This window comes from Podarcis cretensis (genome assembly GCF_951804945.1).
Source record: "Podarcis cretensis genome assembly, chromosome: 5".
NCBI lineage: Eukaryota > Metazoa > Chordata > Lepidosauria > Squamata > Lacertidae > Podarcis > Podarcis cretensis.
In genome coordinates this window covers 29,896,138-29,913,239 of record NC_137174.1, presented here as the reverse complement: position 1 = coordinate 29,913,239, position 17,102 = coordinate 29,896,138, and the positions used below count along the sequence as shown (strand labels likewise).

General features: G+C 38.8%; 1 protein-coding gene across 1 annotated transcript in view; it reads right to left on the bottom strand.

The window, feature by feature from the left end:
• Positions 1-2,123: 2,123 nt before the first annotated feature.
• The window catches only part of TET1 (tet methylcytosine dioxygenase 1), a 76,251-nt gene continuing 61,272 nt past the window's right edge, over positions 2,124-17,102 (bottom strand). Inside the window, exon 12 of the mRNA XM_079976205.1 lies at positions 2,124-15,635. Coding sequence (XP_079832331.1) covers positions 14,506-15,635 — 1,130 coding nt within the window. The 3' untranslated portion in view covers positions 2,124-14,505. The remainder of the gene's footprint in view (positions 15,636-17,102) is intronic.

Here is a 17,102-nt window from a genome sequence, read left to right as displayed (position 1 = left end):
CGATTTGCATTACGTCGTATTCCGTCGCCACTTTGCTTGGCGGGTCATAACAGCAGCGCCATCTTACTGTAGAGTAGGCACCTTGAGGGAATGTCGAGGTTGAAAGGTCCGGGCCTAAAGAAGCGCCTCAGATTCTGCGGTGCCATGAGGCAAACAGAAACGCTTCCTGACGCCCGCTGCCTACCTGAAGCTCAGAATGCACCCCAAGCGTTGAAAAACCACGAGCCCAAAATAGAAAACGAAATGTTACTGCTTTAATATTTATATGTTTGGACCAATCTTACAAATTTCCAGTGCTCAAATGCGCAGTGTCACGCCACGGGAATACTTCACATTTTCTCTCCAACCGCCAATACTGTAGTTTAATTATTTCAGGTACAGTTAGAAATGTCACTTTAAATGAAAGCTGGTGGGTTATCCAGTGTTGAGCGTTCCGTGGACTAAATAAACAGAACTAAACGCCACAAGACGACAACAAAAGAACAAACCACACTGATTTCTGCCACAATATTAATTACTGTATCAGCAACAGGAATACGGTTTTATTTTGAAAGCACTTAGCTACAAGAGACACACATGCTTTTCCCAAAACAAGCATTAGTTGCGAAACGTGCTTATTTTTGCCAGCTATTTAACTCTTTAACGGCAGAGGAGCTGTACCAGATGAAGAAAAAATCTCAGCCAATATAAATGCCACAAAGCATAATAGTACAGCTTTTCAGGACAAGCAGCTGGTTCATCTGTCAAAGAAGTCACCCTTAGGGAATGAACAAGGTTTCAATTTGTGGTTTCCTCCCCTAAAATAATCCAAAATAACTGATCAATTGTGTTTAGCTTCTGTGCAATAGAATAGTGCAAGTGTGAAAATTAATTAAGCAATTAAGACAGAAGAGAACATTGTTAATCACAAACTTCCAACAGTGAAACCATATCCTGTCTTATCTTTCCAAAGCTAAAAAACAATTTAAATTAAAATATTTAAAGAGTGGCATACCATGCAATAATCCTGTTGATTCTCCTGAACTTTGCATTGGCTTTTGATGGGTCAGAGTTTGGAAAGAAGATGGTGCTAGAGAGGTACAGTTCCACTTATTGCCATCTATTGCTATGGGACCTTGCACTGTTCTGCCATGTCTCCCAACATGTTTTGAGGTGACTTCAAATACAGATGACACTCATATCTATTTAGAAATGTAGAAAACTGCCTGGGTGAGTAATATTTTACTAATACTAGTAATACTTCACTAGACTGGGCTTCACTCCCTCAAAGAAACAAACTAGAGTCTGGGGTGCTCCTTGACCCATCTGTGTTTTTGGAGGTACACACTGCCCCTGTGGCACAGTTTGGAACGATAACAATATCAGGACACCTCTATTGTAGCCGCTTACATGGACAGAGATACCCTGACCTCAGCAATCCATGCCCTAGTAACTTGATTACCTGCTAATAACAGATTAATGTGCTATAATATATTGGGCTCCCTTTGAAGACTCTTTGGAAACTGCAATTAGGCTATAATACATTATACCTGGAAAGCATAAGTGCTGGTTTTGATTTCCAAAAGCTTGGTTCCAGGATACTTTAACACTGCTTGTTTTCACATTTGTCTGCATGTATACCAAGATACTCAACTGAGGTGTGGTGGCACCTTAACTGCAGCATGCTTTCCCCAGGAGAACTTGCCTGGTGTATCATTTCAGCACCAGATGAAGCCCTTTTAATTTTCCCAAGGTTTTAAATAGTCTGCAAATTGTTTTTAGGCTAATTTTGTGTTTGCTTTATTTCTTATGTCTTATGTTTTAATTCTTTGTTTTTTAAGTTCCTAAAGTAATTGTGCCTTTAACAGGAGCTTCAGATGCAGAAAATACAAGGAGTAGCTTCCACTCCAGACACTGAGGTGGAATTTAGTTGCATCTGCTAATGCCTGCAGATGAAACTGCTGTTAAAAGCACAGGAGCAGATAAAAGTGGGGAAAGGGCAATCTTACCTGTAGCTTCAAGCTATTACTAAGATGCATTTGTATGAATGGATAAAGTGCTCCTTTGCTGTGTGTACTATCCTTCAGAAGAGAAAATGCCCAAGAAATATAAAAAATAAAAAATTAAGACAATCAAGTGCAAAATAGAAGTATAAAATTTATTTGAAACCATCCACAATGTTCTGTGTTATCAGAAATGATACACTTTGTAATAATTTTTTTTTTTTTTGGAAAAAAAATCATGACAAAAATTTAAAATATATTTTCAATGACAGCAATTTATCTTGCCTTTTTAGGACATTTTTAAAGGAACATTTAAAAGTTTAAACAGATATGACACATACAAGAAAAAAACCAAGAAAAACAAAAACAAAAAACCAGAACAGACCATCTCCACAACAATAATTTTTACACATATGTTTCAATACAATTTAAATGCATCTTGCTACATAAACATGAAATAATGTACAACAACTGCTGTGCACCAAAAAGAGTAGCTTAGTAAGATCTTTCAAGTAACATGCAGTCAAAACATACGTCTTCAAGTACTGCTGGTAAGCGTTCCCTTGTCTGCAGAGAATATTCAAATATATTTTCCCCCACCCAATGAAATGAAGTAGCTTTAATCCTTTTTCCTGTAAGTATTGTGAAATAGTGAAGTGCTTTCCTCCCATTTATTAGTAACTTAAAATAATGGTAAATGATAAAAATGTATTTGCCTTTTCATTTTTCAACCACTAGATCATCTAAATACAGTAGAATGTTAGAGGGAAAATCCACCAAAATCAGAGTTATATCTGTTGAAAAATAAATATTGTATGCACCCCAGTTTAAAAAAACAACAACACACTACACACAAGAAACAATACAATACAGGGAATATTAGTCAACAACAGCTCAAGTTTCTTCTGCTTGAGCATAATGCATTTTCCTATTTTTGTTTTTAGGCTACTGAAACTGAATTTTTGAACATGTCTGCTGTGATTATTTTATGTATTACATTTTGGATACAATCCGCTGAGATTAGTCACAACTAATTCTTAATGAAATCAATGGGGCATGCAACCTGATTATGCATTTTTAGTCAGAAGCATACTAGAAAGGAAGTCCCACTGAACACAATCTAGTTCACTTCCAAACAAACATGCTTAAGCCTATGCACATTTAGCTGGAAGAAAGCACCTTTTAACTCAATGGGGCTAGCTTCTGAGTAGATATGCATAAAGTTATTCTATAACCTCACTGATTTTATTGACACCAAGGCTGTAGTCCTGTGCACAATTTACTCCCGTGTAATCCTCATTGAACTCAGTAGAATTTAGTTATGAGTAAACATTTACTGGATTAGATTGCATAACTGCATTCTTAAATTTACTTAATTTAATTCAGTGGTACATTTCTGAATAAATATGCCTAAGACTGCAGCTTTTACTAGATTGCACCCTTGGTTTCCGATTACCATAGCCATAATATAGTAAACCCCTTTATTCACACAGCAGCATTTCTGCTTTTCTAAACAGCATTCCTCCAACTCCCCTACTCTCCTGATCAAGCTACTTTTGAAACTTGAGGCAAGAAGGTCCTCTATCACAGTTGTACTTCTGACATATTTTTGCAATGTGAAGATTTATTAAAAAAGAAAAAAAAGACAGCACTTCAAAAACTGGAACTATAAGGTCTTAAAATGTCTAACATCAAAATGTTTTGTTGCACCTACAATGAACATTAGATTTGTAATATTTTACAAAGCATTACCAGCCTATCTGGCTTCAACATCTTGGGCACTAGCTACATTCAGCATTGAAGAACACAACAGACAGAATCTCAAAGCTGCCATGTTTTGCTATAACTCTAAAATGGCATTCACAAATGCAAGAACATTGTATAGTCTTGCTAAACTGCAAACATTTATTAAATATTGATATACTATATAGCAGAAACCCAACTATCATAATTGCTTAATTAAAGCGTGTCTGTGTAGCTACATAGCATTGTAACACTAGGCTTCTTTTTAAATGATCTTTGATTACCCTAACATTTCAGGTGCCTCTCAAGCCAGCTTGTATTTGCAGCCTTTGCCACTACAACTTTTAATTCTCATTCATAGTGCTGTTTGCTAAATGAAACTATTTTTAGACAACTAGTAGATTTTTGCTCAATTTCATGATTACATTTTGAGGTTCTGAAATGATGGCTGCAATGGCCTGCACATAGAAACAGTTGAGCAAATTGCTAATTTGCTTATAGACAAACGAAATAGCCACTTCCTAGAGTTCCAATCACATAATTGGCTATAAATCCTTCATTTGTGAACTTTTACATATCACAACTACAGGTTTGGGCAATTTATTTTGTTTTCTAGCATCACCATGTTAAGGTGTCAATCCTATAGTTATTTGTGAACACGTGTTAACTACCACTGTTATTAGAATTAACTGAAAATTACCTTCTACAAATGCTGTTTGATTTGCAACAGGGAATGAAGTTGGGTAAAATGCTATTAAAGCTATCTCAGCAGGTCAAGGAGTGTGTAACATAGCTGTTCAATTAAACATTTGCCAAATGCTGAAATGATTCAGTCTTACCACATTCTGCTAGTATTATGACTCCTACCATCCCATGGAACAAATCAGTCAGTCATCCTGTTTTTTCTTACAGAAGGAATTGGGTAAGGTATGTCTACAGCTGCAAACCTATGTTCTGGATAATAAAAATATATTTATTTTAATATCACATTTTTCTTCTGTTACGGAACTCAAGATACTGAAGATGCTTCCTAGGGAGTCACCCACCCAAGCACTGACCAGGCCCAGATCTGCTTAGCTTCATCCTCAAATTTTCAAAACTGAAACCAACACATAATTGTTGTTACTTGGCCTGTAGTAAAAGAAAGAAAAACTTCAAAGAAAGAATCCTTGATTGATTGCAGAACTGATTTATTTTATTTTTGTTCCCTTGGAGGAATGCTTTTCATTTATACTCCAAATGCCCATTTCACCCTGCAAGACGGACATAAAGAACTGGTGTTTATAAATGAAAATCTGTCTTTATTTTCAGCTTTTGAGAAGAGGCTTATGTTCATTAAATTGAAGCTCATTACATTAGAGAACAATTTTTCATGCTGCAACAGTACTTGTGGTAGTCATGGAGTCCTACGTAAAGCTGCAACAGCACTATTTTGTGTGTGTGGTGTGTATTTTTGAAGGTTTAATTCAATTCTATCAATATACAACACTTGGTTAATTACACTTAAAAGGGGAGTAAGATGAAGATGTGGATTATAGGAGAATACATCTGCTTATAGGGTGAAAACTGATTTATTGTGGTAAGCTTTTGGGTAGACAAGAAGCCTCCCATACCTCTTAAGAGATGTTCTTCAATTACCTGACTTTGAAAGGGACAACTCAAGAGCCACTTAAGTATGACTCTGTGGCTCAGGGACTGGGTACAGCAGTAATGTCTGCCATGTCGATGGAGCGCACTGCCAGTAACTCTCCTGGCAAAAGTCATGTTTGCCTTGGCTGCTAGCAATACTCTCCTGGCATGGTCAGGACCACGGTTAGCTGTACAATTCTGAAGTCAGGGAGTTGTCTAGTTACTCGGATGATACAGCCTTATGGTAACATACAGGTAACTGTAGGGCTAAGTGAGTTATAGCAACATCTTTTTAAATAGTGCCTGGCATTATGTTGGACTTTGTATGCAACAACATGAGCTTCCATATCTTTCTCTAACAAAGAGATATGGTAGTCCTCTGCCAACCCCTCTGGGGAAAGCAGAGCTGGACTGCTTTGGCGGAACTCAAGGGAAGGGATCCCAGGGTGTGCTCTGCTCCTGGTAGAACTCTGACCCAGTTAAGCTTACTCCCTGTTCATCGAGCCTGGACCTGAGCTAGCCTAAGTTTTCTATAAAGGGAGCTTGTCTACAATGGTGGCATGTTGTTGCAAGATTGGCAGCTTTTGATTATTTCGTAAAGGATCTAGTTGCATAGCCACTAACTTGGGGCAGGGATGGGGAACATTGTTCTTGGCCAAGTGAGCCTAGTTTGTGCATCACACTAAGTCAGACCAAATGTCTGGAGAAAACTAAAGCATGAGCCCAGTTTTGGGTAACCTGCTAAGCCAAATCACCAATCTCTGGTCTTATATTTTTGATGTGGACTCAAATAAAATTGTAACAGAAGTCTCTATGCCTTAAAAGTAGGAGGACCACGTTAACAAGCTCAACTTAGCCAGTGAGTTACCCATCATAATTAGCTTCCTGTAATCATTAATAATATAGAGGTTACTGCTATTACAATATTATGTTAAGACACAGATTTATGTACTGATCTATACAGAGGGTAACACAGAAAAACGGGGGTATTCAAGGAGCCACTCAGATACAGAAAAATTAACATATATGGGCTCCAATCAAGGGAATGATGATTGCACTTAAATCCCACTGAAATCAATTTCATGAGCAACTTAACCCCATTAACTTTTAAGGGATTTAAACACTAATTTTTGCAAGCACAAACTCAGTATAATTTGTAGAAAAACCAGACACCACAAAGTAACAGCAGCTAGTGAAAACCACCAACAGTTGCCCGATATTGAAGGATCATCAGTCACCATATAGTGCTTCTGTTAAGATCCTTGTTAGCTGCTTCCTTGGGGGAGGAGGCTAAGAAGATTTCTAAGTTCTGACCTTCAACATTCCAGGAACATAGAACACTTTTCATAGTAACTGTCTGTAGCAAATCAAAGAAGAATGATTATGTGGGAAAGTGGGTCTCTTTTTTACACATTTAGGTGACCCAACTGCAAGTCCCGAATTTCATGTTTTAAGAAATCCTGTTCTAGATAGCATCCTGTTTTTAATTCAGATTGTTGCTGATGCAGGGATGCTTTCAAGTAGGAAGTTTAAGGGTGCACCAAGGTAGCAAGAACAGTTTGTGGAACCTTAAGCAAGATAGCAGTAAAAGCAAAAAAATTCAATGGAGAGACTTGATAATACAAGCAGAGTTTTTGTAGAGCATGGTAAAGCTAGGCTCTAAGCTTCCTAGTCTGAACTAGTAAAGGAGAACACACAGAATTTATGCACCTGAGACCCTCCCCATATTAGCAAATCAGCCAACTATACACCATGTACAAACCTCACTTTACTGCCAATAACATTTTTTTCCTGAGAAATCGGTTGGATGAGCTAGGAATTTAATAAAACAAAATACCACAATTCACAGGACCAAAATGTGATCTATGTATCTCAAGCACTTTGCAGAGCCAAAGCCACTGATAATTTGATCAATAGGAGTTATAGCAAATCAAGGAAAGCATGCATCTTTTACCATTCCATTCCTTTCATTTCCTTGTCTCTAGGCTCCTGAACTAGCTAGCATGGAAGGTCACCAATGAAAGCAATAGGGAGAATCTTAGACTAAACTGCTTTAAAAAGGGATTTGTGTTGCTACAGCAGTCTGAAGATTTTGCTGCTTGTTACAGCCCCAAAGAATCACTATTACAAGACAATAGTATTACAAACCTTTGTAGCTATAAGCTCATTCACAAAATTACATCAATTTCTATGTAAAAATGATAAATATTCTGAAATGCTACAATAAATAGCACACAGCTGTATATACAGTAAGTAGTTGCCAATTTGCACACCGCATGCATGGTTGATACCATCTTCTATTAAAACTGCAGTTAAATCAGATATTATAAAGTAGTTGGCTACATTGTATTCTATGTGTAACAGTAATAAGCAAGAGTATTTCATAAATTTATTAAAAAATAATTAAAATATACCACTGAAATCAGATTAAAAACTTTTATTTCTTAATTTCAATAATATATTTTAAATGTTTTGGTAACCTGATGAATCTAACGAAGTTTTATTAGCTGCTAAAAAGGATCATGCACTTCCATCTTAAACTCATTATATGGAAGGACAGCCCAATGAAATTAACAGGACTAATTAAAATCAGTGGGACTTCCAAGTAATGGATTTAGCATCAGGTTGATAAGTTACATTTTAAATACATATGGTTTTCCTATTTAGCATTGTCATTTTAAGACCTGCTTTCTTCTCCAAATAGAACAATATATTTTCCACTAGTAGCCATGTCAAAACTATGCAGTTCACCAGAGATGTGAAGAGATATCCTAATTGGATGGGTCTATCCTGCTCTTACGGACGCAGGTGGCACTGTGGTCTAAAACTACTGAGCCTAGGGCTTGCTGATTGGAAGGTCGGTGCGACGGAGTGAGCTCCCATTGCTTGGTCCCAGCTCCTGCCAACCTAGCAGTTCAAAAACACGTCAAAGTGCGAGTAGATAAATAGGTAGCGCTCCAGCGGGAAGGTAAATGGCATTTCCGTGTGCCGCTCTGGTTTCACCAGAAGCGGCTTAGTCATGCTGGCCACATGACCTGGAAAAACTGCGGACAAACGTCAGCTCCCTCAGCCAGTAAAGCGATATGAGCGCCACAACCCCAGAGTCGTTTGCGACTGGACTTAACTGTCAGGGGTCCTTTACCTTTTATCCTGATCTTAAGCTTTTGGTGATGTTTATTAGTTAAACCATCTAACTTTACATAAAGCGTGTGTGTGGTACAGTGTTTACCAAGAATCTCAGGGAAATTCATTCATCAATGTTGTATCTGTAGTAATGTGTACACTGCAAATTTTACACAGCAAAATTTACAAGAACAAAGATGTTCTTGCTATAGTAGCATTGTAAGCTGGGTTTTCTTTAAATTTCTGAACTGGGTAAAACTGTGGCAGACTGACATTAAAGTTCCCTATACAGTGGTACCTCTGGTTGTGAACGGGATCCGTTCCGGAGTTCCGTTCGCAACATGAGCAGAACGCAATCCGCGTCTGCACATGCCACGATTCGCCGCGTCTGCGCATGCATGTGACGTCATTTTGTGTGTCTGCACATGCATGAGCGGCGAAACCCGAAAGTCACACACGAGGTATGACTATATAAGCAGCTGGTAACCCTTTCAGGAAAGTCCTTTTTGCAGAAAGATTGTATAGACAGCAATACTAAAAAACAACCCAGCCTTGCACAGATGAATACTGGAGGAATTCACAACCCTATTTACTGTATAAACAGCTGTTATTTTTAATAACTTTTAGGCTCACAAAAAATATACAGATTTCAAAATGCAAATCTAAGGCACACAAAAATACCATAACAATTTAATGTTTATAGATATTCAAGAAGCAGAAAACTGCTGGTACAAAATGATGGTATAATATTGACTTTAGATTATTTACAATCCCTACATATCTTCTGTTTGAACTAATCATAATCTTTGAGCTAACAAAAATGCAGCATATGGGTGGTTTTTTTTTCTTTTTACAAAGTTTGTTTGCTTTAAAAATAGAATGACTGGGTTGAAATCTCGCTCTTCTTATACACTTTATAAGAATGTTATAATTCCAGCTGATTCAATGGGCGTAAAGATTGGGGAAATGGTCTGAATGGCATTGCCATGTGACCAACATTGCTGAGTGGTAGGTATGGGGGTATAATCTGAAATGCAATCATGCTGGCACAGTCTCAGAGATGTTCATAAAACCCCTCCAGGGTTTGCAGGATCATAGATTAGAGCCACAACTCTGAACAAGTTCGGCTTACTTGGGCCCCACAGAAATCAATGGGACTTGCTGTTTGCTAAATTACCACTGATTTTAAGGACACAAGTTGTTAACCCGGGCAGAGGAGAAAGAGGCCCCTGCATCTAGCACCCATTTTATACATAGTGCCGCTGTACCAGATCTGGATAACTTGACAACAGTTTTAATCACTAATATAACACCAATCACATTGGTGTATGTGTGAGAAGCAGGAGCCAGATGTTGTCCAAACACCCTGTTCTTGCTCCCCACTTTGCTTAACAAGTTCTCTGTACTATTGAGAGTGATGATAATCTGAAAGATGGAGAAATGGAGGAGCCCCATGAGTGCAGGGGAGGGAATTTCAGTTCTCTTCCAATGCTCTTTAATCCCTGGATTGGCATACACATCTAACATTTTAAAAAGTAGCTGCAGTGATATAATTGGGATGAATTCCACGTTTACATTTCTGTACGACCAGAATCATAGGCAACTAAGGGTAAACTGAAGAATTCACATATATGTAATTTTTTCCAAACCAAAAAGATTTTCAGATTGTACATACAACCATGGTAGACATTTTAAAAAAACAAAAGCACCATGTCTAGAGAATCTAGACATTATTTGTTACAGCACCACTACAATATCAAGTATGTTATCAGTAAAACTTCAAGCTCTGGTTAGACCTGTGGAATTTATATACACGGTGGAGAATCACAAGTGTAACCAAAAAGCTTACCCTTATGGCCTGCAACCATTGCTCATACAAAACATGATAATTCAGAGCCCACTGATTTGAGCTGACAGGTCCATACCAAAAAAATTCCCCATCTCTAAAATGTAAACTGCTGGTCCTTGATAAGCATGATCCTTATCAAGGCTGATATTTTGATTGTGGTTGGCTTAGTCAATTGAACTAAAATTGAAGGGGGGAATAGAGAAAAGGAGTTGGATGCTATAGTGTTCCAGATCTGGAGTGTCTACCACACCTAATGTTTAATTTACGATGCATTGTCATACGAAAAGGTAAATAATTTCTAAGGTTCAATTCACACAATCTATGTATGGGTTGTAACCTGTTTTTACATAGGTCTACTATTTAAGTAGGTGTGATCAGTCCCATCTGCATTCCTTCATCAGTACTGCACCATCAGTTGTTCTGAGAACATTCAGTGCCCTGTGGCACCCATCTATTTGATCTGTTAGTAACCCCTTTGTCTGGGCATTTCCAACAGTTAATGAAATCCCTGGCATCTAGTCACCAGAAATTAGATGCTGCTGCCTAGGAATCTGAATGTCCTTCTTCCAGGACTAAAAATCTGGTCATCTAGAAATTTGAAACTAGTTGCTAGAAATGTGAAGGTTTTTTCCCAGCTTTGCTTCTTGTCAGAGCTACTAGAAGAGCAGTGTGGGCCATTACTATCTAAGAGATTTCAGATATTTGCCAAGATTGCTTCAAGATTGCTTTGTAGCAGGTTTATGCCTATTCAAGGCTCTTAAGCAAACCAATCAGTTCAGCAACCATGCTTCAAGGATGAAATCAGTAAGCTCTGGCATAAGGTTTACAAATGGGAATTTGCCCTGTAGGACCAAGCGTCCACAGTTCCTGTGTGTGGCTGAACTTGTACCTGCATCTGTAATGTTTGGGAACGTACGTGGCCTTAAGAGAGCATATGAAGCAGACTTTATTTGTCACACTGCAATTGTGCTAGATGAGTAAGAAAGTGAAAGGGGGGGGGAGTGTACAGACCTAATGTGTAGTTTGAACTAAATATGCAACCTAAACCAAAAAAACTTATCAAGTCAAGAGACTGTAGATAGCACTAATAACCTCATAATGTAACGAGTAAGAGTGTGTTCATGCATTAAAGACCAAAGTGCATTTTAACTTAAGATTTTTTAGCAGGACATTGTACAACAATATAAAAACAAAGCCATACCAGCAGACTATTATAAAACCAGAATCTAAAGGGTTTGAATTCTTGCAATGTTTGTGGTACCAGTTGTTGCTAAGGAGGAACCACATGCATACACATGAAAACTGTCCTATTCAGGGAGTTCCAGCCCAACTGGGAAGGGATTTGTTACGTGTTTGCCTGGCAGTGTATTTGGATTTACTTTTCTGGACCTTATTTGGGTATTATATACACTTTAGTGGGGGTGGCTGAATTTTATTTAATTTTATTAAGGGTTACATTCACTTCAGCCATCCCTTTGAATCCACAAGCCAGCCACGAGTGTCACCCCCCCCCACTTGCTTGCATGCATAAATGCACATGTGCATGCATGCACACATAGACGCAGACAGTCCACCACCTGGGCACTTCAACACTGCCTTTTCTTTTCCTGCTGCCGAAATAGGTGGGAACTTAAGAGTCAACAAAAGCTTGCATGGTGGACTGAATCAGGCCCTTGAACTGGGGAGGGGGTGTGTGCTTAGCCACCCCTGCCCTATAGTGCATGAGAACCAATTTAAATGTGGTGTATACAGAACAGGTTCTATATGTGATTATTCTCTTTTTTACTAATATTTTCAATACATGGATAGAATGAGCTGGCATCCATGCATGTATCACGATGGCTCCTCCTGAACAACTGGTAACACAAACAATGCAATAATTTAAGAGGAGCCCTGTTGGGTTTAGAGACCAAAGGTCTATCTAGTCCAGCATCCTGTTCTCACAGTGATCGGCCCCCAAGCAGGGCTAGAGTTCAAAAACACTCTCCCCACTTGTGCTCCCCAGTAACAGAATTCAGAGACATCCTTCCTCTGGCAGCAAAGGGAGTACACAGCCATCAAGCCTAGCAGCCACTGAGAGCCTTATGCACTGTGAACTTGTCCAATCTCCTTTCAAAGCCATCCAAGCTGGTGGCCATCATTACATCTTATGACATCAGATCCCATAATTTAACTATGCACTGTGTGTAAGAGGGGAGGGGGGCATGACAGAGGTGTGAATTTATATGCACCTCTATCATATTGTCCTCTTTATCACCTTTTTCCTTAACTCAAAAACTTGGAAGTGTTGTAACCTTCCCTCATAAAGGAGTTGCCCTCTTACAGCTGCTGTTTGAGTTGTGACAGCCAGAACTAGTTTGGGGTTTTTTACATTCTGCTGGTGTGGCTTTGCTTTTATATTTTGCATAATTTCTTACAGAAGGAAAACTTTTTGAGACTGTCACACATTTAGGTCTTGGATACCCTCTCTTCTCCCCACACCATGTTGTCAGATTTATCAGTTGTTATCTACTGTCTGTTGACTATCAATAATATTTTGTTTTAGTTTGCACATCAAATTAACTGAGATTTAAAATTATTTCCATGCACTTTTCTCTAGTTTTGTTTTTGGTTGAGGCAAGATCATATTTCTGTTTTGTGTTGCTGCAATTGCGTCTCAACAAAAGTTATAATGCAGCTGGGCCCCAAAATGGAGACATAGCACAATACAGACTTCTGCCTACCTGAGACCTTGTTTTTGGCTGGAGATGCCAGGGATTGAACGTGCAACTTTTGGCATGCTATGGGTTCCTCTTTTGTGCAACGTCTGTGTGGAAATTAAAATGAGCCTGTGATCCTATAATTTCCTACCTGGGAGAAAAACCCAATGACAAAGTAGACTTAAGTTCTCAGTAATCACACACTGGGTTGGACTGCATGTTTATAAAACCCTTCATGTGTTGACAGCTAACAGCTGATGAAAATTCTGGAAGATTTAATGAACTCAAATATACTATAAAACAGCCGATACTGCAAATTTCTCTTGTAAATATTTTAGAGTCCTACTTTCCAGAATGCTAATAAGGCAACTTTAGGAGGGCAGTTGCTGATGCAATTAACAGTTCTACCCCCAAGACTCTAGGAACATTTGGTTGTCACATGTAGCTTGCAATGCTCTGCATGAAAGACACACATGCACTTATTGCTGAAACAAACTACAGCAAATCAATTCTGACAACAAAACACCGTAGCAATACAGGTATAGACAAAATGATCCTTAAGCTTATATTTGCAAATCCGAACTCTCTGTTTTATTAACTGAAACAAACCAAAAATTTCAAGGGAAAAAGGTGGGGTGGGGGAAGAGTCTAAAAACCAAATATTCTTAGTATATGTGTATAAGTGTACTGTTGTTGTAGCAGTATGGAACTCTACACAGTAAGAAAAATAACGATTTCTTGGTAGAGAATGTAGAAACCTTAGACAAATGTGATCCTTATACTATTTCAAGTTAACTTTAAAAATAGAAAGTGCTTTTAAATATATATATTTACAGGTTACAACCTCCAACCATCACTAGTGATATTGTTTGTGTGTGGATGTGTGTGGACCATACACGTGCACACACAAACCTATACAGACATGAAAGATCTGTACAAAGATAAATCATCATTGGTTTGTTATCCTTAACTTGGGCTTCACAGCAACGACTGGAAGATGTCGGAGCAATGGCACCATGAAGGAAAAAAAAATCAGCTTATCTTTAACTGTTTCTTGTGATTGAGCACCAAGAGCTGTGTATAGCTAATACTGTCTAAATTGATTTTACATCATAAAAGTTGAAGTATGTTAAAATCTTTATAAAAAGCCCATTTGTAGTAAACAGACAATTCAAAGCACCAAAGTATAAATTCCAAAAGGTAATAAACTGAATAATTCAATCAGGATTAATAACCTAGCCAAAATCATTTAACTATACATTTTTTTTTTTGCTTAAAATGTGCTTGAAAATCACCAGATGTTAAAATATATAAAGTCACAGTTTAAGGAAAAAAATCATATTTTTTTTTTACCTCAGCCTTCAAAATGGTTGAGATGAACAAAGAGTAAACCATACAAGACTTTGTTCTTTAACAGCACCTTTAGGGATTATTGTGTAACACTGCTCCCAAGGCAAGGTTGTACAGTTGCTATAAAAACTTATGCCCAATGGTTATACGGCCCGGCAACTCGAGTGAGGGCATAAGTAGACACCGTTATGATGTTATCATGAGTTACTGTTAATGCTCGGCGCGATGGAATTTGGTTGAATTCATTGTCTTCATAGAAAATCTCTCTCGTGGCACTGGCCTGGTGCACATTCCTGTCATTGGGTTGTACATTGGTATTTTCAGTGCTTGATTTTTCTGCTGCTTTCTCTTTTGCTCTCTCAGCCATCTTTGCCTCCCACAGTGCTATCCCATGTTTTGGCTCATTTAAGTTTTTGTGTTGGTAGAAGACTAATGATATCCGTGTGGGATGATTCCGGTTCGGCTTTTTAATCGGAGTTGTGGCGTGTAGCTCACGGCGTGCACATTCAATTAAGATGGAGCCGTGTGATGGTGCTACAGCTACCCCACCTATGTCATTATCCAAAAAATTATGCTCACTGTCAGACCACATTTCCTCTGCTTTTTCTTCGGACTCTGTGCGCTTTAAGAGCTCGCAACTTGCGTGTTTATCCACAGTGGCAGAATCACAATTTGGGTTCTTGAAACCACCTTTTTGCATTGGACACTCCTGGGAAGAACCAATTTCATTTCTGACTATATCTTCTGGAGAATTTAACGGCACTGAGTAATCACAAGAGCTAGCCAACTGTGAGGCAGGAGAGTTTTCTAACTTTATTTCACAATTTTGCTTGCTGACTACTCCTTGTTCAAGTGTGTGGGGCAAGGTATCTCTGAAGGCTGTGGATTCTGAAACAGTAAGGTCTTGAAGAAATGGGGGCACCCCATTCCTCTTCTCATCCAGCAAAATTCCAGTATGATCGCTGATGGACACATCAAAGATCTTACCTTTGGGTGTCACATGAGGTTTGTTACTACTGCATTGCAAATACCCGTAGGGAGTTGAAAAATCTTGTTGATTATTACTCACTGGCATTATACCACCAGCTTTGTGAGTTAATGGAGAGCAAGAATGTAAACTATCCAGCTTTAAAGGGGAGGAAGGAGCATATTGCTTTAGTACAGAGCAATTTTTAGTAGTGTCTGAATTGTGTTTTATTGTAGAAAGGTGATCACCACTCTCCATTTTTGTCCCAGGTTGCAATGAATTAGCTTTGCTCCCTAAGGAGAAAAGAACAAAATGTTTTAAATATAAAGCTCTACATTTTTCTGTATCTGGTCAATAAAAAAGCAAACTTAATTGTGAGAATATGAATTTCCCTTCAATGGAGGCTTATCGTTTCCAGCAGAGAAGAGGCAGCTGTATCCTGGGTAAGAGTTTTAGCAGTCAGCGCTGAGCTGGAAATAGCACATGTGTGTCTTTGGGAGGGGTGGGGGAAATGTGGAGACTGGTTGGATATGGGTATCCAAAATGTGTTAAAGTAGCCTGCCTTTGACTAAAAAGGACTTCCTACTGAAGTGGCTGAAATTTTAAAATCTCAGCTGATGAAGTGGCTTGCAAACTCCAGCAGACACAGCTCACATGCACAACAGGTATACATTCTCTAAATATCATGTGAAAATTTACTATTAGTAGCTCTACCCAACCTAAATGCAGTACTTTTTCAGGATAAGAAATTAACAGAGTCAACATTGGTCACCTTCCGCTGAGTGCCTTCAGCAACCTACCAATATAGAAATAAAAATAAAAATATTAATATAAACCTTCCTCCTGTAGGAGTCCAAGGTGATTCACAAAATTTTAAAATACAACCACCACAAAAAACAAAGCTTCTAAAATTACATTTTAATACTAAAAAAAAGGTAGCGCAACAGGTGATACTGAAACTCTTGGATTCCATTTGTGTCCCCAAAGTTCAGATGAAGGTGTCTTCGGTTGACACCTGAAGTTGCCAATGCAGGTGTCAGACACACTTTTCCAGGCAGGGAAATGCACAATTGCAGTATCAAGAAGCCCCTGCCTTGTGTTACTTCACAAGATGCCATACTGTTGGCAGGACAATGAGCATGGCCTCCCTCAACTGTCTCAAATCATGGGTCTGCAAGGTATTGGGATAAGAACTCCTTTAAATACAGGGCCTCAAAGCCATTCAGGGTTTTGTGTGACAGTACCAGCGCCTTGAATTGGGCCCAGGAGCTCACAGGCAAGCTGCGCAGTCCTTTAAGGATCAATTACATGTGATCCTACCTTGGTGCCCCACTTAATAATTTACCAGCTGCATTCTGCACCAGCTGTAGCTTTTGGACCATCTTCAAAGGTAGCCCATGCAGAGGGTGTTGCAACTTTAGAATTGTGAGACTGTCAGAATACGAATTACTGATGTCAGGCTGTCGCTGATCCAGGAACATCCATGGCTGGCAAACCAGCCATAGCCGGGCACAGGCACTCCTCACCATTGAAGCCACTTGGGCCTCTAACAACAGCTTTGAATCGAGAAGAAGTGCTCAAGCTGCACACCTGTTCCTTTAGACACCTGTTCCTCCACCCAGAACAGGTCGCCTCCCTAATTCCTGGATCTGAGAACAACTTACCCACATAGCACCTCAACCTTGCCATGATTCAGTCTGTTTATTAAATGTACCCTTGAGATTCTGATTGCGCTAACGTTTTGCTTCATCCCACCCTCA